The sequence below is a fragment of the Lates calcarifer genome, linkage group LG18, assembly GCF_001640805.2.
Source record: "Lates calcarifer isolate ASB-BC8 linkage group LG18, TLL_Latcal_v3, whole genome shotgun sequence".
Classification (NCBI taxonomy): Eukaryota; Metazoa; Chordata; class Actinopteri; family Centropomidae; genus Lates; species Lates calcarifer.
This window is the reverse complement of record NC_066850.1, coordinates 8,450,072-8,472,259: the sequence shown is the minus strand read 5'-3', so window position 1 is coordinate 8,472,259 and position 22,188 is coordinate 8,450,072. Positions and strand designations below refer to the sequence as shown.

The 22,188-nt window shown below is 40.5% G+C and overlaps 1 protein-coding gene across 9 annotated transcripts in view; it reads left to right on the top strand.

Moving 5' to 3' along the window:
- anks1b (ankyrin repeat and sterile alpha motif domain containing 1B) overlaps positions 1-22,188 on the top strand; it is a 215,312-nt gene that overhangs the window by 58,691 nt on the left and 134,433 nt on the right. For all 9 annotated transcript variants that reach the window (XM_051077885.1, XM_051077884.1, XM_051077890.1 and 6 more), the window contains exons 4-7: positions 10,725-10,877; positions 13,446-13,589; positions 19,202-19,277; positions 21,858-21,959. In XM_051077885.1, the coding sequence (XP_050933842.1) occupies positions 10,725-10,877; positions 13,446-13,589; positions 19,202-19,277; positions 21,858-21,959 (475 nt within the window). The remainder of the gene's footprint in view (positions 1-10,724; positions 10,878-13,445; positions 13,590-19,201; positions 19,278-21,857; positions 21,960-22,188) is intronic.

Below are 22,188 nucleotides of genomic sequence, written 5' to 3'. Positions count from 1 at the left end.
CTGTGCAGGCAGGTTGAACGCTCACAGAGAGGAAGCTGCTGATTGAGAAGATGCATAGATGCTGACTTCAGAGAGGTCACAGTGTGCTTATGTGTGTGTGCGCTCCTGTACTTTGTCAGTGAAGGACATATAAAGATCTTCTTTCACATACTTTTAGTTTGCAAAACATTCCATCTATGTTTTCTGGCTCTGTTTTATTTAATGATTTCTTACATTTCCTAGAATCACTTTAGCAAACCCTGAAGAAGCAGCTTCTCTCTGCTGTTCCTGTGTAGGAGGCAAGATTAGTTAGCTATAGGGCATAATTTTACAGTCAAAGAAAGTTAACAATAGACAGTCTAATGCTGTTGTGTCAGTATTTGGCGTGGTGTACAAACAAGAACCCTGCAGAGAGGATGTGTTTTACGTGCTGCCAACATCTGCAAAAACACAAGCTGTGGCTTCATCACAGTTTGGTCTAATGAGTAACAGTTTTTCTCTATCTGAATTTCTTAATAGTATGGAATCTGAAGCAAAATTGTGGTTTTACAAAGATGTTGCTGCTCTCCAGCGTTTTAGTTAAGATTGTGTTTTAATGCCATTTAGGCTAATGTGTTAAAGGAGTAAATGTAAGATATAAATTGATGTTTAACATGTGTATAGCAGTTTGTGTGTATCTGTGTTTATGCAAATGTTAGATCCATACTGTAATTTTGACACTAGTAGGCCTATATGTGCCAGGTTTGGAACAGCATCTTGCTGTTGATAATTATTATTAACCTGGTCATATATCTTTGTTTCTTCCATTTTGCATTCTCTTCACCGTGATTTGTTTGTTCCTTTGTTCAATTTAAAACTACAGTGAGCAGGTCAGGAACTTATATACAGTAAATATACGGTATATACACTGCAAATGTGCTATGTTGCCTTGATGCCTTTCTTTTCTGTCTTTTCCAACAAAATACAGTTTCTGTGAAAAACCGTTTCCCGCAACAGAGGACCAATAAAATTTACACGGGTATTCATGAATATTTTCTCAGTTATTGAGAAATACAATATGCATTCATTAATTAAGCCTGTGGTAGCAGTAAATGCCTGCAGGAGAAAGCGAGATGTTATTTATAAAATATACATTGGTTATTTTAAACTGTATGTAAAAAATAAGATATATTGATATGCTGCGCTTAAGGATTCCTTATGGTTAGGCTTGAATGTTTGCTCTTATTCATGTGCATCTGTGAAATGAAAGTGCAGTCAGACTTTTATGCGTTCATGTGTAAAGCACATGTTTAGAAAAATTTAATTACACTGATCACCTTTTTTGTATCTCTCTTTGGATCATATATCTTATGTTGAGCTTTGTTTATTAACAAGCTGGCAATGACTGGTTTTATCTCACGTCATCAACATTTTCAGTCTTACTTTCTGCATAATAAACACTGGTGAAAATACTGAGCTACAGAGCTCACATTAACAAGCCTTGGCTGTCTGTCACAGACCAGACTCCAGAGAGCCTGCTCTTTGACATTCTTAAAGGTGCAGTATTTATTTTCCCTTAAGCACTGAATTTTGCAAAACATTGGTTCAGCACCAATTTGAAATTACGGCATTTTTATGATGCGGTGTGCTGCATATTTGTACAGCAATCTTTGCCGTCATGTGTTGTCAGTTCGAGGGTTCAGTTGTTCTCAGGTTTCAGGCATAAATCTGAGAGGAAGATTTATGGAGGGTTTTTGTGTTTATGATGCCCACACTCTGTATTTCCCCACTGTCTTGTCTGCAATAGAAAGCAGGGCCTGCATACATTAGTCAGTGTGATATACTGAGTCTCACACACGTTCACACACATCATGGAAACTTACAGCAGCAAGCCATTGGCTGCACATTACCCCTTTCTCAATGATATTACTCTGCCCACGCGCACCATTACTTGTGTCAGAGGTTGAGTGTGTGTGCGTATATCTGCAAATGTGTGTGTGCAGCTTAGTTTTATCGGGTGACTCCAGAGGGCCACACTCTTTGTCTTAATACCTGCTCTTTTCTTAAGCGAGAGAGAGAAACACAACATTTGTCTTCACCTTTGTGCGTGAGGTGACAGATAGTGTCATGAGAGCGTGGAAAGGATGCAGGAGGGAGCTGTAATGAGTGTGCAAGTTCCTGAGAGCGTTAAGAAAAAGGGAAGAGATTGACAGAAAGAGAGGTAACGGAAGTGTGTAGGTAGGCCAGTTCCACGCTGCAGCCAGTACAGTATTATTTGAGGTTAGTGGATGTTATTAGTTGGTGGTAAACCAGTTCCAGCCCATTGTTTACTGCCTAATTGGTCCCAGTAGTTCTCATTCACAGCTGTTTTTGTTTATTGTGGGAATGTGTGTATGAAAGAGGTGGAGGCTGTCTGACTGGAGAAGATTATTATACATACTGTGTGTGCATGTTTATGTGTGTTTTTGTATGTGTGAGAGACAGTGATTGATAGTGAAAGATTGCTTGTTTACTCAAGGCTTGCACTCTGCTTGCAGGGCCAAATGCGTGTTTTGAGGGCTGAGGCGTTGTTTGTTGTGATCTCTCTTTCTCCCACTCAAACTGACTCATAAACTGATGCTTCACTGTAGGTCTGTACCCAAAGATAACACATTTAGTTTCTTTGAAGTTCATATTATCTACAACCATGAGCCGTTGCAAAGAGTGGCTTGTTAACTTCAATATGCCAGTCTTTGTAAATTTTAGCCTTTAAAATTTAAGTCATCTCTCAGATACAAATGACGGGTTTTCCCCCTTACCCTGACCTATTTTTGCAGACAGCTGGGATTATCACAACCCTTTCAACGATCAAGAGTCCCACAGTTTTTGCTACCTGCACTGAACTGAAATGAACTGGAAATGATGGGGGAGATAAGAGTGGTTGAGCCTTGCTGCAGCTTGTGGAGGAGCCTAATCATTCTCCATACTAAAAACAATAAGTCAAGGGTTTGTCTGTAAATTAAGTAATTTGAGTGAGTGAGCCCAGGGGCAATAGGATTTATTTATACCATGGACAAGGCAAAATTTACTGGCAGGTCCCACTTACCAAACAGAAGACAACTTCTTTTTGAATCCGTTTAATGTCAAAATTCTTCCATTTGGCCTTCATGGGAGTATGTCAGTAATTTAAAATATAAGTGACAAATTGAGTGGTCAGTAAGGATCATTTTTAGAAACTCTTTTTCGTGGTGGCTTTCAAGGATGCTCTAATCTTTCAAAACCAGTCACTGTAAAGAATTGTATTCACAAATTCTGCTACTGGGAAAAAAGTCTAGCTTTTTTTTTTGAGTCAGGCCTTCACATGCAAAACCAGCTGCTTTATCTTTTAATATTCGATTTTCTTGATAGATGCAGGAGTCATACATTGTATAAGAGATTCCAGTTGGAGACACTGCCAGAGCCCATGCTCAGAGGCTTTTCGGTCCCAGGATTTGAACCAGCAGCATTTACAGTAGAATAACATACAAAGAGGCAGAGCATGTTGACTAATGATGACACATCTCTCTTCAAGGTACTTCCCCAGAGCAAAGCTGGATTATAAAGCCTGACTGTGGCTTTGTGAGGGACAGTTGCGTCTGGTAGACTGTTGGTCCCACTGACGTAGAGCAGATGTGGTATGTGTGTGTGGGAACTAGCACAAAACCTCTTCTGCATGGGGCCTCTGGACTAGTCAATCTGTGTGTGTGTGTGAGTGGGTGACTGACTAGGTCATGTATGTCCCCTTGTGCCGCAGATACATCCCAGGAATGTTTTCTTTTCCACCAACAGAAAGATGAAGGGTTATACTATTCCTTCTCTTTCTCCTCTCTTGTCCCTCTCCCTTTTGAACTCCCCTTTGTTCTCCCAAAGCAGATGAAAGGAGATCAGCAGCAGAATATCAAGAGAGATTGGAAGGATTGTGGAAATTGGGACTGCAGTGTCTCTGCTTCAAATATGCTATATTTTTGTTTGTGCACATATGTAGACACATGCATGCATTAAACATTTCCTGGAGTCCTTGCAGAAAGGTTCTGGGAACCTATAAACTGTGTGAACTAAGGCAAAGGTAAAAGGTCAGGAGGTTGCTCCCCTGCTGAGTGTGTTTGCACAAATGTCTTTGTGTGTTTCTGCTAGTGTGTATTAATCTTTCAGTTCTGGTAGTTCCATGCATACATGTTGCTACCACTCTCCAAAATGAAACCATATGTTTCCTGATGATCAACATGTGAACATGGCCTCACTGAGGACACACGCTACCATAAGAAACCACTCTGGGAAAGTCCTTGCTCAAACATTGCCTACCGCGATAGCCCGCTGCTGCCAAAACACACACAATCACGCTGAGCCATAGAATGTTCTCTTATGAGTAAATCTGTTTTAGAAAAACGTTATGTCATATGTTTTCAACGGCCTGCACTCTGTTAGCAGTGGGCTTCCTAATTAAAGTTCAGTAAAAGAGAAGTGATTCATCTCTCCATGAATCAAAACAAACTATAGCACCAAGTTATTATTACAAGCTGAGAGCAGATTGTGTGTGAGTGTGTTAATTGAGGTGTGATATGGAGACACAGAAAAACATTCACAAGGATTTTCCGTTGTGCTAGTTTTGACGGGAAACTGAAATACAGTGCTTTATTTATCCCACAAAGAGATTCCTCTTTTGGTAATGCTAGATGTCAGGGTATAAACCTCTCCTATACAATGGCCACTCTAGAACTGTGATGGATTTTGTGTCTTGCTCAGGGGCACTGCAGCAGCAGGAATCATTTTCAAGACAGGACCCAGGTCATTCAGATCATCTCTCTTAAAGCACCCCTCAAAATTTTTTCAGCTCCTCTCATCTCCTCTGTCTCAGCTCTCTTCTGCATTCACTCCTCTTGGCCTTGGGTGCTTCATTCACTTTACTTAGACTTTACATGTTCATACTCTTTATAAACAGCTTGCTTTTTTCTTCTCAATCTCTTCCTTGTGGTTTTCTATGCACCTCTACTTCTCTACCACCATTTTTTTTTCTTTTTCTCAGCTTGTACCTTTTAAAGAGTAAGTAAGAGAAACAGGGCAGTTATTATTGTTATCTCTGTACTGCTCTCTCTCTTTTAACTCCTCATTGTAATTATTCTTATATAATGTGAGAAAGGGTCTGATTCACACTGCAGACTGATATTAATAGAAACATGTCATCATAACCACCCTTTTATTCATTAGCATGATACAGATAAAATGGTGTGATGACATCATTGGTATTGATCTTCTAATCTGACAGTGAAAGAAAAGAGATGAGGAAAGAGCCAAGAGACAAGGGAAAAAAGTTTCACCTTGTGTGTCTCCTCCTTTTCACCCTCTATTTATTTACCCAGCTCTCCCCAGGCTGCAGGCTGAGCTGCTGGGATTATGAGATGCTGTAACATAGATGGAACTCATCCCGCATATCAGTCCATCAGCATTAACACGGTGTATGTTCAAACTAATGCCTCTGCGCTTCACGCGCTCTGGTTTCATATCAGCCCGGGCCTTTCTGATAAGACTTGCTTATTTGCATGGATGTAGTTGTTTGTTTGGTCCCATGCAGATGAACTGAGATAGCACTGATACTGTTTACCATGGGAAATATATGTGTGTGTGCAGATAAATGTACTGTAATGCTACATGCAGATGTAGATTCTGTGTGTGTCCTTCAGGATAATGAGGGACATGCTGCACTCATAACAAAGATATATCATAAAAAGTGATAATGAATTCCTCCTTAAACAATGATAAGACCGTGCAGCTGCCTTGATAAAAAGAGCCAGGACAAGTCGATACTTTTCATTACTCAGCCTCTTTATATTTGTGACCATTAACTGTGCATCAGCGCCATATGCTGCTGAAAGACAAGCACTATCATCCATTTGTATGGGCATGTCAATAATGTGCTGCCATGCCTGTTGATGTGGCATTAGTAGATGGCTGTTGCTCAGAGCCCAATCAGCAACAATACACAAAGTGCTAGATGATATCGGAAAGCTGTCACTGCGAGTGTAATGGAAATACATAGCCTACTCTGAGAACACGGAGTGAGGATTTTCTCTCCTTTTCTCTCGCTCTCTCTCCTCCACTTCTGCTCTACCTCACTCATTCTGTCACTCAGTGTCTCTGTTCACCTCTTTGTCACTCTTCTTTCTGGCAGGGAATTGCGTTTTCCCTATCTTAAGCAGCGTGTGCGAGGCGTAGCGGATTGGACTGACAAAGACAGAATGGGTCAGCGGCTGCACCAGCAATGGCAGCAATCTTTGTCCAATTGGTTATCATATCCGTGTTGATTTATGTCCGTGAGTGTGTGTGATTGGTTTGCTTCATTACTACTGCATGCTTGTTATGTGTTGAATCTGAAAATGTAATGACAACACAGTCTCGCCACAATGTCAGAGATTCAGAGACATACAAAATAAATTTTTCAAAAAATGCAAAATTGCAGTTAAATTTTGTTGAATTTTGGCTCCAAAACATTAGGAAAATCAGGGTAATATGTGCCACTTTGGCTAACACAGGTGTTTGGGAGGATGTACTGTCCACTGTAGATAATGGCTTTGCTCTGCATAAGGTTGAACTCATATGTTGTGTGTGAAAGCCAAGAGAGAGGTAAAACACTTGCAACTTGCAAGGTGGGGTTGCGAATAGGCATTGCTTGATTTTAAGGAGTCACAAAAGGTATTGAAGAAGGTAATGAAGCAAGTAAAAATGGGCCTGTATTTTTATAACTTATGTTCCTCATTTATAGTTCAAAGTCCAGTCATGACTATACAAAATACTTATTTGTGATGGGTGGTGGATGTCTCTTAAAATTGTACCAGTATTTTGGGTCGAGGGTTTACTGCTGTCCTAACTCAGTGGGCTTAGGTATAATATCTGCTGGTAACCATGGCAACCATAATTCACTATATATCATGTGACCTTTTTCCCTTCAGTAAGTGTAAAGGGCAGGCTACAAGTGTGAAAATTTACTCTCAAGTGGCTTCAAAAATAATGAACTCTGTGGCAGACAGTGGCACCAGTTGTTGTCGTTCTGCTCTCCACTTTGTTTTCATTTATCAGGAGGCTTTGTTATGTGTTAATGTTTGCAGAAATACCTGTAATTGATCTGGTTAAAATTGTTCTGGTCTTTATCTTCTTTTATCAGGTGCTGTTGCATGTAGCCTTAGCTGATGGATAGATGAATGACCTGTTCTCTAGAGACTGCATTGCTATTCTACAAAAAATACTGTATGTAATAAATGATGACTGATTGCTCTGCATTTCTAGTGGAGTATATTACACTGAGATGAGGACAGTATTTACTTTAGATTAGATAAGATGAAACTTAAACGATCCCTCGGGAAATTGACTCACTCTAGTGGAAAATAGTAATACAGTAGAATATCCACACAGGAACAAAGCATAATGGAGTTTATTAGACATAATGCAACCAACAATTACACCAGTAAACTGTGATGAAAGTGAATTATAGTGTGCCTGAGTGTGTGATTATTGTGCTTACAGTACAGTGGATCTGCAATCAGGCTTGCTGTGGAAGGCTCCACTCTGCTATGAATGGAGGGGTGTGTGTAGTCCAGGGAGGAAATGGATGGATCTGATTGGTTGAGTGGGGAAAGCTCTCATGCACTTTGTGGTGTTTTTGCAGCTCGGTCATTTGTGTGTACGTGTGTCTCTTCATATAGGGGCTCCTTCTGTTATTTGCACATACAGTATCTCTTCATCTCGCTCTCTCTCTCCTCAGAGGGGTAGATGAAAGCAGGGACAGAAGTGGGATGTAGAGGGAAGGAGGGAGGGAGGGTTGTGGCTCTGGGGAGAAGGAGAGTAAGAAAAGGCATGAGATGAGATCTGAGCAGCAGAGTGTGGTCATGGTGTATTGGAATTTTATCATGGATGTTTGAGAGGTGCATTCAAGGCAGGAAATGTGAGGGAATTTCATAAAGGGATGGAAAGAGAAGGGGGGACTATCAAGGAATTTTACAAATGAGTTACTCTGCGATAATATGTCTGTATTTTTTCAGGCATGAAATATATTTTCAAACATTGATTACATGAAAAGACAAGGTACTGTTTAGAGAGCAAATTCACACTAATTGTTCTGTTGTATTTTGTTTCATTTTGTTCATTCAGCCTGACATGGTGTTCACTCTTGCCCGTTTCTTGTTGGGATTATGCGGTTACTTTGTTTTTACCCGAACCACAGACCAAACACCAGTGAATTACCTATCTATCCCTCTGACAGTCAATCAGTTTCAGTCAATATCAAAGTAGCATTTGTTTGGTAAAAAAAACATTGGTTGCTATGAAAATCTAATAAATATTTCAACTTACAACAACTTGTAGAGCTGTGTTGATAACTGTGATGATGACTCACAATTTTATCTGTCTTTGTGCCCATTTTTCTGTCAGTTAGTCAGCTATGATGGACGATAATGTCACCATTCTTAATCCTGCTTACTAAAATCCTGCACCAGCAAGTGCTGATTTCTATTTTAATACTGTCTTGACAGTGGCTGTTGCCCAGATCAGATTGAATGTGACATTGTACTGAAGGGGCTCTGAGTACAGCACAATGTCAGACATTTCTTTTCAGTGTACAGGACAGAATTTCTCAATGTTCCCCTGAAAAAGGCAAAGGTCTGGTGTTGCAATAAACATTTGAAACTGTTCATGTTTTCCATGTGGAATAAAAAGGAGAGCTTTCACAGAACAGGGAGAAATGGGCTATCTTTACTTTAAACAACAAGGACCTTATCATATCTTGATCTGGACATAAAGACAGGAGACCAATAAATGTACTTGTTTTTTCATATTTTTTGATGTTTGTTTATGATACAAAAATATATTTAAATTGACACAAACCCTTTAAGAATGGGATCATAATTAATGGATAGTATAATGTTATAGAATATTATTCCTTCTCTCTCACCTTCTAAATAATGTCATAAGTTCTCCTTCCCTCTCCTCTCCTGATGTTTACACCTTCACTTTTCCTCTCAATGTTACACCAATCACCTACTGTTAAATTTCATCAGTTTACTCAAAATGTAGATTTTACAAACACCAGTGACAACACAGAAACACATGCACACACTTTCCTTTCCCCCATTTGATAATATCCACACAAGCTTACCATACTGTGTATGGATTATCAGTTTATGAAGTGGGAACACACACACAGTTTTAATCACTGTAGGGCCCACTATCTCCTCTCTCTTCTCCCCTGTATAGCTATCCATCATGCCTCTCTCTCCTCTGTGTGTGTCCCTCTGCCCAGTTTTCTAGTCATTACTAGGCTGTTGTCACCCAGAGCTGCAGGACCTCAGGGACCAGCAACAGTGTTCTTGTCCTGACAGGGGCCCCTGGAGAACCTGAAAATGGCCACAGTTCTTTTGCCTCATATGTTCAAAACAACCTTTGAAATACACACACATCTCTCACAGACATTTCAGGCCAGAGTGTGGCCAGGATATTATGTAGTGTAAATTAAACTGCACCTTATATCGCTGTAGAGGTCTGGGTGACTGTGATAAATGTGGTTGTGGTTGTTAAAGTTATGCTAAATTACTGCTCTTTTTGTTCACACTATTATGACTTAAAGGTAACCTTCTTATTCATTCACTCAGGGCATGATTGGTGGAATTTTGCCTTTAAATTTAACTGTCTCATATCTGGATCAAATCCAGATGTGATTTAATAGATATAGTTTACATTTATCCACATATTTACTTCTCCATTAGCCAGATCCCAGATCGTTTTTTCTTAGCTACATGCAGATAAGAGTAAGTCCCACTCCAGTCATACTCTTAAAAGTGTTTATTCTTGACTTTCTTGATTACGGACAGCTGCCTGATCTACCCAAAATGCAGAGCAGTGAAGTCTAACAGGGAATTATTCACTTAGAAATGTAATAAATCAATCAGCAGTTATTTTTGACAAACTACTTTAAAGAAATAAAGTATTTCAAGAGGATAGACACAATGTGCATTATACACACTTTGAAATATGATCTGATAGTTAAATTATAGTAAGCACTACTACTGAAATGGCAGTGAGGTGTATTGAAATTAAAGTATTACATAAGTGCCTCTGAATATACCAGTTGGGCTGTAGAATGGAAACTGACATGCTCAGCTGGTGTTGGACCAAAAACTGTTCTGGTTTCAGCCAGTGCCTCTATTCCACAGACAGGAAGCTATAGCTTTCATCTGACAGCTGTCACAAACCATGATGTACTGACTGAGACATGTGCTTCACGTGTACACTGCAAATGTCTGCACAGAATGTAACTTTCCATTTTGAATTTCACCTTCTGCCAGTGCAGCGATAAATTAAGCTAGCTGCTTTTTCCTCCTCCTTCTTCTCTTCCCTTATATTTTCCCTTCTTCTAAATCCCTACCTTCTTATGTTGTATGATACTGATCATCATCAACTCATACTCCTCCTCCTCCTCCTTCTCTACCCTTCTTCTATCATCTCTTTTTCCATCCTTTGCCTCCTGCCCCTCCATTCCCTTCACCTGCCTTTTTTCCTTACTTTTTTCTGCTGCCTCTCTGCTTCCCTCCATCCTTCTTCTGCCATATTTTCCCTCACTTGCTCTCTTCGCTTCATGTCTCCCTGCCCACACCATCATCACCAACATCATTCCCATAATTCCTACATCCACTCCTACCCCTTCTGTCATCCCTCTTTCACCTTGTTTGCTGTCAATCCATTTTTTTTCTTTCGTTCTTCCACAGAACCATGAGAGGGAAACAGCGCTTCACTGTGCAGCTCAGTATGGACACTCTGAGGTGGTTTCAGTGCTGCTTCAGGAGCTGACTGACCCCACTATGAGAAACAGCCGACAGGAGACTCCTCTGGACCTGGCAGCGCTGTATGGACGGCTGCAGGTCAGTGACAATGGACAAATTGTATTTGTTTCACGAAGAAAAAAAAATCATGAGCTGGAGATGGGTATTTTACACTAGAAAGGCAGTGGGCTGAGGGCTGTTTGAGTTGTACATTTTCACCCTTTTTTCTCTTTTTTTCAGATCAGATACATGCATTTAGATTTAGAATAAAGTTATAAAGTTGCCTCTTATAGTTAACGGTCCAATTTTGTCCCAGTTTAACCTGAATGTAAATATGTAATATACGTAAAGTGACAGCATAACATAAAAACAGGAGAACATCTAACCATCACCATCAAATCCAGTAATAAATGTTTATGGCATCATCACCATCACCAGCCTTTGACTGCTAACCCTGCAGTATTTACCCGAAAGACATATCCTCACCTGGCTCATGAGCAGGTAACAGTTTGATGGCAAGAGAGATTAAGTAATATCTGACCCTTTTAGACTTGACCTTTTTGGTGCATTCAGTGAGGGGAAGCTCAAATCTCCATATTGAGGATGGAGAGGACACTGCTGAATGATTCAAGCCTTTGAGATTAATGACAATGCCATGGTCAGTACAAGGGCAGTGTGTGCTTAATAACATTTAATTTGCAATGAAAATTTGATTGTAACTCCAACAAAACTGATGAAAAATCAGTTAAGGTGGCACAATAAGAATAAAAAGGCTCCATCAAAACAACTGCTGTGTTGACAGGGTGGGAGTGCAGTGAGGGTCATACCTTTGTTGTTGCATCAGCTGCTTATACTGGTTTGCACGGTGGGATCTGAGGGGTGTATATGTGAACCTCTGCATACATTATGTAGCCTGGTGAAGCTCCTTGCTGGCAGGCGAAAAGCAGCAGCTGGTGACTCCATCTGCATTTTCCCCAGGACAGCAATGGGTGTTAGCAGTGACAAGGACCACAGTGCATGGCAATCAGTCGTTCCACACTGGGAAATGCTGTTGATTATTTTAAATGTGGTGGAAATATGATGAAAAGGAAACTTCCTCAAATACTTTCTGTGGCAGACAGGCAGGGAGGTACATATTTTTAGAACTGCGACTTTACTCTTTTGTCAAAAATGTGACAAAAGGGACACGCTCACAAGAGATACACTCACACTGAGAAGGCGTGTGCTACAAATGCCTGCTGATGTTCAAATGCAATCACACATTCTCCCTGCTAAGGTAGTGAGTAATTGCAGTCAAGCCATACAGGTTTGTCTGAGTGTGAATGAATAATTTATAAAGGCAGCACATTATTTCTCTCTCTCTCTTACTGCATAATAATGAAGGGAAATCCCTATGGTGGAAACTACTGCTGCATGGAGATGTAACTAACACAGGGCAAAAGTTTAGTATATACACACACATGCAACACACGCACACAAAGACACACATTAAAGGAGGAAGCTTTCGAGAGAACTGTCTGTTGTTGAGCTGAGTTATTAAAAGCACCATCCACGATCAAACAAAAGGGTATCTCCACTACTACGACTCAAAACAACCTCCGCCTACCACACTGAAGTTGATTTGCAGGTCTTTTAATACAATGACTTACATTACAAAGCAAGTAATTAAACACATCTGCAGTGTTTTTGATTTATGATCAGTTGAGAAATAAACAAACTGCTGATTTTTCATCTTTAATTGACCTTTTGCTGAGCATCAGCACTGTAGCCACGCCAGTCAGACTTTTTGTTGTAGACAAATTTCCATATACTGTAATAATGGTGGCTCATTTACATCTGAAAATTCAGTCATTTTTGAAACAGTAAGCACTGATTTTAGACAGAAATAAACTAAAACAGCTTCTCATTTCCAGCCAATTACTATCAATTTTGTTGGCTGAAATGCCAACTGTCATCTGTATAGTAACTAGCTAATTTAGTTAACTCTGTGTCTGTCTCCAGTCACTTCTTATGTTTGCATGTATTTATGCATATGATTGATACATGTTATAATGATAAAAGACAACAAGGGAGCGTTCTCCCTAGATGGGGACATGGAAATCGTATTGCAGGGTAGAGCTAGTTAACCCTAGATTTACTGTACAGTATTATAGATGAAAATGTAACTTTATACAGAAATACCTATTTTTGACATGCAAGACAGATAGTAATGTAACAAAAAAATTAATAATACAATATTATTACAGTGTAAACTTTTGCAAAACAAAGCAGAACAGAGGTTTAATCCATTTCTTATACTTTTGCACTTGTGTTTTTGGATTTAGAAAGGCTAAAAAAAAAGTTTTTTTTTTTCTTCAGTGTTTGTGGTCAAAAATGTCATATTTGTCCATGGCAATGATATGAACATTAAAACAATGGTTCAGTATTTCTGCATCATGTTCTCTCAGTGTGGTTATGTAACAGTGCTGAAAAATTAAAGAAACTTCTCTCTTTGATTCTGATTCTCCGCCAACAAAACACTTACAGTTTCTCTTTTCTGTAGAACATCAATAGTACGAAACATCTGCCACAATGTTTACAGTGATTTTTCTTTAGCGGGTAAAGGGCCCAGTTTTCCTCTAAGTTTCCTGTTTTGTCATCATCATGTCGCTGTATTTTTATGCGCAGGTGGTGCGCATGCTGGTGAGCGCTCACCCCAACCTCATGACTAGCCACACTCGCCGACACACTCCGCTTCACCTGGCTGCACGTAATGGACACCACAGCACCGTCCAGACCCTGCTCGAGGCTGGCATGGATGTCAACTGTGTGGTAAGAAAGACTTCATTAATGATTTTTAGCTGGAAGCGTCCTCTATCAGCATGCAAGGACTAACAGATTTCTGTAACTAATTATAGTAGCCCATTATAGACAGTGTTATTACAGTGGTACATAGTAAAATAACAAGGATACTGGTTTTAATTGCCTTTCTTGACTTAGGATGAAATATTTTCCCAAAAAGGGATTTGAAAAGTTGATGTAATGTTTTGTTTACAACAACAACATGGTTACTCATGCTGATCTGCATAGTTTGGCGTAAGCTGTGTCTTTACATTGAGATAAATAGCAGGTGTTTTCTAACAGAGTGCAATTCTTACAGCTGCTTACATCAAGACTTCTGGTTTGTCATGAGTAGTCTTGTCATTATATGTAGAGAGACATGCTTTTGAGCATGCAGCACTGTATGATTGTACTCCAGTATTGGGAATTGTCTCTTTAAAAGATATGCATCTCTACACATTTCCAGATACATAACACAAGTAAAAAACAAACAACAAAAAAAAAAACATATGTTTGGCCACTTCTTAAACAGAGCTAAGTAATAAAGTGGGACTTGACTTTGACATTTCGTTTGTATTATCTGATGTACCTACGAGTGGAGAAGGTGACAAGAACGATATCTTTTTGTTCTTTGAAATATTTTCAAGGCTGCTGCCTTGTGTTTTTAATGAAAGAGGGCACAGCTTTGTTTTTGTGTATATAATCCACCACAGGCATAAATGCTTGACAGATTCCTTTTTTGAAACTGTGTGTATATCAGAGAGCGTGTATATGTGGTGTTGTTGTGGAGAGGGATGAATAATTGACTGGGAGAAAAGACTGAGAGTGTAGGGGGAGGAGGGAGAGGACAGGGTGTTCCTGAAAGGTCCTGAGAGTTCACACTCTCCTTTTTCTCTTTAACATATGCTACATCATCAGTCAAGGAAATAGAAATGCAGAGTCACTTACAGTGTGCAGTGCTTAGTCTCTGTCATGCTGTTTGGACTGCTCTTCTCTTCATACATTTACATTTTGGCTTATTGTGTATTCTGGGTTGTGTGGACGATTCAAACACAGCTTTGTCCCGACCCTCTCTGGGCCATTTGTTTTTGTGAAGCCTTGTCAAAATGTAGCCACGCTTTGCTGCTTTCTTCAACACTTTCTTTCTCTTGAGACGGTTTTCTTTGACAAGCTAAACTATTTGATGTACTCACTTGTCTTAAACATGTGGAAAAACAACCCTTTGCTGTACTAATCAGTCTCTTAAGACTATTTAAAATGAATCCTTTCTTATTATGTGATCAGAACTGTAAACTTGTAATGTTGATGGGAGGCTGTACAGACAAAACTGATCTTAGACAAGGTGCTTATTTAGAGACTATCCTAATTGGATTTGGAATACATAATGTTTGCTCATCCTTGGCACCATTGTGTCCTTCATTTGGACTTAGAGCACAGATTTATCATAATAATCGTCAAATGTAAGAGTCTGAATCGGTGAAAGTGTTGTTGAGATTGCTACACATTTGTAGTAAACAGACTACCAAGAGTCCCATGTATCCTCCAATCGAGGAAACAACCCAGCTTCACCAGATCCTGTACAGCCTTAATCCACATGCATGTACAATACTTAAGTACACTTGGATGTCGGTAGGGAGGTCTTGTTTCACACTTAGATTCTTTAATGGCGTCAGTGCTGTTCGGTGATCATGAAGGATTGAAGGAAAACCAGCTTCAAGGGTTTCAGGGGCTCAGTCAGACTCAAAGCCTCAGGAAGCTGGTGAGTCTGAATCAAGAAACAAGACAGTTCAGATGCTCAGGAGCCACAGAGGCAGGGAGCAATCGATATCAGGGTTTGCTCAACAAGCATGAGAATAAACAAATCCTACGAAGCCTCCATAAAGAAAACTCCCCCTCTGCACTGAAAGTTTGATACTGAAAGTTTTATTACTGCACTGTCTTTGATAAATCTGAGACTGTAGGTTCACTTCTGCTGTTGCCAAAAAAGGAGCTGTCTTGAGGTTCATATGCTGCAATAACATACGGCAGAACAGATGCTACGTTTGTCTCTTCCCTGACCATGTAAGCACAGTTTATATACAGTATATGAAGCGTGTAAAATTATTTCTGAGGAGGGTCTGCGACTGCAAGAAAACAAATCTGTTGAGGGGAATAGTGTATCACGTTCTGCCCCTGCCCTCCAGAATACAGTATGTTCAAATCTGTCAAAAGCATATTGCAACTCCAGTTTGGTGGGTATGGACGTGTGTGGATTTCATCTCTGGAAAGACAGAAACAACTTGACCTGTTGGGTATGAGAGTCGATCTGGTGCTCTCACAGTGAGGAGACGCATGACTCAGCGGCATCATGCCCATCCTCTCTGCCTTCTGTCCTTGTTGCAGTGTTTGTGTGTGTTTACATGTGTGTGTGTGTGTGTGTGTGTGTGTGTGCTCTGATCTGAAGAGGAGGGCTGTGTTTCTCTGCAGGGATTTGGCCTCAGGCTCCATGTGTCTATTGAAGATGAACACTACACGCCTTTGATTTTCCTCATCTTCTCCACTGTGCATGCTGCTGTAAATCTCTTTCTCTCTCCCTCTCTCTCTCTTTGTGCCTCTCTACCTAGTGATGATGAGCATTGCAAGCCTTTGATAACCTCACATCATCTCTGCAATTTACCCTTCATTCTTATATTGTTCTGTCTCTTTTGTGGCTGAAAATAATATGTAGCAACTAAGCCATCTTTCTCTTTTTCTCTGTTACCACTTTAAGACTGACATAGTAAGACATAATGCACATTACATGATGATTTCTCACAAATTACTGCATGCCTGGTGTGTGGAATTACTTGCTAAATGGGATACACTGTCTGGTCAGTTTGAGTGAGTCTGACCTGGCTTTATGATCTTAATTTTGGCACCAGGGTTGAACATTTGGCTTTGTTGAACAGGCAATAGGATTGTCATTTGATGTCATTTGATGTAGTAGGGGAACCCTTTTTTAATGCAGATTTGGTAACATTTTAAGAAGTCTGACAAACTGCAGCTTTATTTTTGGTGCCTTTATGAGTCCGGCGATTAGATGGAGAAGCCACATCTAACTAAGGATAAGACTCAAAACTGGGATAGTGTTGTGCATGTAAACATACTCTGTGTTGACCAGAGATTAAGATGTGGCAGCAGTGTCATATGAAGACTGAGGGCAAAATCCAGACTGGACTTAAATTGATCAACATGCACTTTCTGTCGTACTTGTTGTTGTGGTGGTTCAGGATAGACACAGATGGTCTTTGATTTGTCCTCTTTTTCCCACTTCCCTTCTGTCGTTCTCTCCCTCTCTTCTTCCTGTCTATTCCTGCCTCTCTTTGTCTCTAGCATTTTGTGTAAGGCCACAGTTCAGAACCATACAGTTGAGAGTACAGAGTGGATGGTGTGGGCAACTCACAGATGGCCACCTTGTAAATTGTGGTGAGTTGAAAGCACTTTGTGTGCATGTGATAGTGTGTGTGTGTGTGTGTGTGTGTGTGTGTGTGTGTGTGTGTGTGTGTGTGTGTGTGTGAGAGAGATAGAGAATGATAGTACAGGTCAGTAATTGGAGTCAAGCCATATAGGTCTGTCTGAGTGTGAATGAATAATTTATAGAAGTGGCACGATCACCCTCTCTCTCTTTCCACTCTGTGTCTTTCTATGTATCTCTCTCTTTTTGCTTTTCGGTTTCCATAATACGAGGGGAAATCCCTGTGGAGGAACCTGCTGCTGGGTGGGCAGGTAGCCAAGACAAGTTTAGTATAAACATACGCTTGTACATACACACATAAACACAGTGCTCTGCCTTTTCTAAGTGGACTTAAGAATTTACATTCATCCCATCATCCTAACATCAACAAGCGACTGCTACATTTCTGCCAGCAGCTCTGAAACAGAAAGTCATCTGCCTCTCAATTCCCGGAAGCTCTTAGAGAGTGAGAATCGCCTTCCTCGTTTCCTTGTGACATCACCGCACAATCACCATGGGAAACAGGACAGGAAGTGGTATAGAGATGACCATAAGGGGGGAGGTCAAGAGGGCAAGTGGTGTGTGTATGTGTGTGTGCGTGTGAGGAAAAGGGGGTGGATCATTTCCTGTGCTCCCACCTCCTCTCACATGTATGTGGGTAAAAGATTGGCTCCATAAGCCAGACATCCACAGTTGATACACTTAGTGACGCTGCAACTTGGGATTTACACCTGAAATAATCTCTAACGATAACCGGACCACTGACCTTTAACTTTTCAAGGGCGTTGCTGCATCTGGCACATTGCCTCGTCTCCTCATCAGCCCTTTCTCTGTGGTGATGACACTTTTGTTGTAGAGGAAACAGAACGACTGAAGTAAGTTTAGTATTCCCTGCAGTGGATGTTGATTTGGTGCAGCGTTGTGTTGAGTTGTATTTCCCGGCCGCGTATGTATCAGCAGACCTGGCTGTCGCCCAAATAATTTGTCTTCATTAAGCCCAGGAGTGTGGTTCAATCCCGGTTTTCATCTGTGTTGTCAGGAAGCCAACCGTGAAGGATGCGACACATTCAGCATATTATGTATGTTGCTGCATGTGTGAGTGGGGCTTTTTTTATCATACAGCATACAGTATGCATGAGTATGGGTCAAGTTCAGGTTCAAGTCTGTACTGTCCCTGATGGTTGTCATTGCTTCCAGCAAGGTGCACAGGGCAGCATTTTCAGTGTGTAATAGAGACAGAGAAATATACTGTCCCCAAAGCTTTAGAGCCATAACTACACGAGTGTCAGCACTGATATGGCTATAATCATTTTGTATGTTAAATATTATTCATGTCATTTTGAAATAAAGTTTATAGTCATGACCTTGAAAGTACAGGAGATCTGTTTGCCTAAGTGTCTAGTCTAGTACATCCTATATAGTGGACCCACAGTACTCATGAAAAGTAGTCCTTGTAGCCCTTGTAGCAGCTGAGTTTACTGCTGAACACACATGTATTTTTTTCAAACAAAAACTTGCACCATCAGGATAATTTATAAGATGTTGTGGTCACATAAAAATTCTACACCTTGTGGCATTAAATCTTTCTATTTTTGTTCTTACCCCCCTACGCAGGGTGATTAAACAGCTGTGTGTGTTTTTTTAATTTTTTTTTTGTATTGTGGCTCCTGAGTGTTGGCCTTGTTAGAGTAATCATCTCTCTCATCACTACTGATCCAAGATGAGGCACTTAGCGATGCCCTTCCCTCCGTAGTTTCCATGTGTTGCATCATATCTGTAATATCTCCATTAATAGCACTGGAGGCTGATAGGGGCTGGCGTATGGTGAGGGAAATTGGGACGTTTCCACGCAGGCTCCCTCTGCTTGTGTAATGGTTTGAAATCGGTGTGGCCTCCTGCTGTTTGCAGGCGAGAAAATGTGACTGTTTTTAAATCTCGCTGAATCTCTTTCATTTAACTGCTAGAGTGAAAGAGCAATCATATCAAATCAAAATATTGTCTTCTTCTGCCCTTTTAATCCCTGTGGCTTTTTTGTAATACCCATTATGCTCCTAGTCCACTTTTATTTTTGATGTCTATTTTTGTCTCTGTTTTCACTCTTTCTTTCCCTCTCTTTCTCTCTCTCTCTCAGACAGAGAATGGCAGTGCCCTCCATGAGGCAGCTCTCTTTGGGAAGATGGATGTAGTTCGCCTTCTGCTTGACTCAGGTGGGACTATAAATGTATCCCGGCAAAACAAAAACTTTAAGTGTGTTTTTGTGTGTGTGTGTGTGTTTGCCTTGTTTTCCCATCCTATTTTTACCTGCAGCTAGATGCTCCATGTGTTTCTTTTTTTATTCCCAGACTGTGGGTTGAAATTGCCCTCAGGTGAACTCCAGGCATCTGTCTGCTGCATTCTGTTACGCTGTTAGAAAATCCTGGACTTTCAGTTTTCTTTTCTTTTTTCCCTCTTTAGTCCAATCAGCAGGATATGTTATCTGGTGTCTCATTTTGATGATCTTGCTTGACTTTATTAGGAACACCTGTACACCTGCTTATTCGTGCAGTTGCAGCAGTGCAGTGAATAAAATCATGCTGATGCAGGTTAGGAGCTTCAGTTAATATTCACATCAAACATAAAAATGTGCTCTTAGTGACTCTGACCGTGGCATGATTGTTGGTTCCAGGCTGGTTGGTTTGAGTATCTCTCCTGATATTCCAGTCTCTAGAGTTTACTCTAGAGAAAAACTACTGAGTGAGCAGCATTTCTGCAAACAGAAACACCTTGTTGATGAGAGAGGTCAGAGAACAATGCCAGCCTGGTTGGAACTGACAGAAAAGCTAAGGTAACTCAGATAGCCACTCTTTACAACTGGTGAGCAGCATGTTGAACCTTGAGGCAGATGCTCTACAACAGCAGAGGACCATGTCAGGTTCCACTCCTATCAGGAATCTGAGGCTGCAGTGGGCACAGGCTCACAGTGAATCTGGATCTCTGCTGAGGCAGTCTGACAGTAGGGTCAGATTTTTACCCAGCCTGCCTTGTACCAACAGTCCAGGCTGCTAGTGGTGGTGGTGTAATGGTGTGGGGAATGTTTTCTTCACACATTTTCTGCACCTTAATGCCTCAATCATCATTTGAATGCTACAGCGTATCTGAACATTGTTGATGACCACGTGCATCCCTTTCCTCTAATGGCTACTTACAGCATGATAATGCACCATGTCACAAAGAAAAGGTTGTGTCACCTCTCAAAGGAAAGTTTGCAACATCTTGTGGAATCCATTGCATGAAAAACTGAAGTTGTTTTGAGAGCAACGGGATGTCTTATCCAGTATTAGTATGGTGTTCCTAATAAAGCTTGGTGCATTTTTCTCAGTTTATTCAAGAATACAACTACAAAAGTGTACAAAACTATCATCATAAAACCCCCCCAACACATTTTGTACATTTACACCCCTTACACAAAGCGGATAGAGCCTGGACACTGTTGTCCTTTGATACCACCGCCATTCCCCACCCAGTTTCCCTTAGCACTTCCTGTATCCTGCAGGGCTTCCTCTTGGTGCCCATGTTCTTTTGGCCTTGATTTTGTTCAACTTCCTGGATCAACGCAGTGCTGTGCTGGGCTGATCCACTGAACTTTAACCCATCACAGCTCCAACGTTGTACATATCTTTGCAGAGTGGGAAGTGGGTTGGGGGGTTGTAGAGAGACAGGATGGGCAGCCAGCCTTTTGTTGTCAATCATGAACCATGCATGGAAACAGCTGAGGATGCTGAAATAAACATTCAGCACCCCAAAAATATCCTCATGTCATGTTTTGGGTTAAGTGGTGAGAATTAGTACCCTTTATTTAACCAATTCATTTAGTAAGTGTCAAAGTTCATTTATGTGGAAATAGAAGCTCAGACTCCTTTCTGAGGCTTTAAGTCTCATTCTCCAATTTATTTATTCTGTTTTGTATGTGTAATAAACATACAAAACACAAGGGAAAAATAAAATTCTTTTGAGTAAGAGAGAAGCAGTAAAATGTGTTGAAAGCAAGAAAGAAAGAAAACTGGCACATCAGGTTCAAATGTGCCTTCTCTCAGTTTCTATTCATTTTTCTTTTATTCATATCTTATGGTTCCCAGCAGAGTGACTGGAATGACATTTATTTTTCATGTGGAATTGGCTCGATAAGCACAGGAAGGGATTAAACGGACCAGCAGTCAGGTAAATGAGCACTTACAGTGGAAGAAAATCTAAGAATCCCGTGAAAATTGACTTCAAAAAGCCTTATTTTCCTGCTCACCGTTGAGCTTGTTTGTGTGATTCTCCGTATGAGTCTGGGTATTTGTTTGTGTCTGAGTTTGCATTTGTGTGTGTTGTGAGTGCATGCACTTGAGTTTGTGTATGAGCCTTGTCTTTGTCTGTCTCTGTTTTGTGCTCTCATGAGTGTGTCAGTGTCTGGGATTGCAGTTTAACATTGTCAAGTGTGAGAGTGAGTGTGTTATCCTCTTTCCACAAAAAAAAAAACCTTGCTGAAAAGTGTGTTAGCTGTTAATGAAGAATCTTCATGAATTAATAAAATCCCACGTTCAACCTCTGTTGACTGCAACTCATCCATCTTTTGTCGACTGAAGTTTTGTCACTGAGTGACTCTGTGTGTAGTATTATTATATGTGTTATTCTTTGTATTTGTAGTGTATTTGAAATTGAGCAAGTTAGGGGCTGTTTTATCTTGTCCCATGGATGCTGTGGTGTGGCTTACCCTGTTGTCAGTGCTCATTTTGTGTGTTTGTGTGTGTGTGTGTGTGTTTCAGGGATCGACACCAATCTGAGAGATAGTCAGGGGAGAACAGCTCTGGAGATCCTGAGAGAACATCCTGCACCGAAATCCCAACAGATCACTGCTCTTATCCAAGGTAAGACACACACATTCACACACGCTGTACTTTAGATGTTGATGAATTTCACTTGAGAAATTGGGTCATCGCAGGAGCAAAAAATCTGAATACTAATGTAGAGTAAATGAGGTACAACAACATCTATAGGTTTGTAGCTTTGTTGATGTACGGTACACTGTAGATACAAGAGCATTAACTATCAGTAGGTCACTTCACTGTGTGTGTCATAAACAGAGTTGTTACCTAT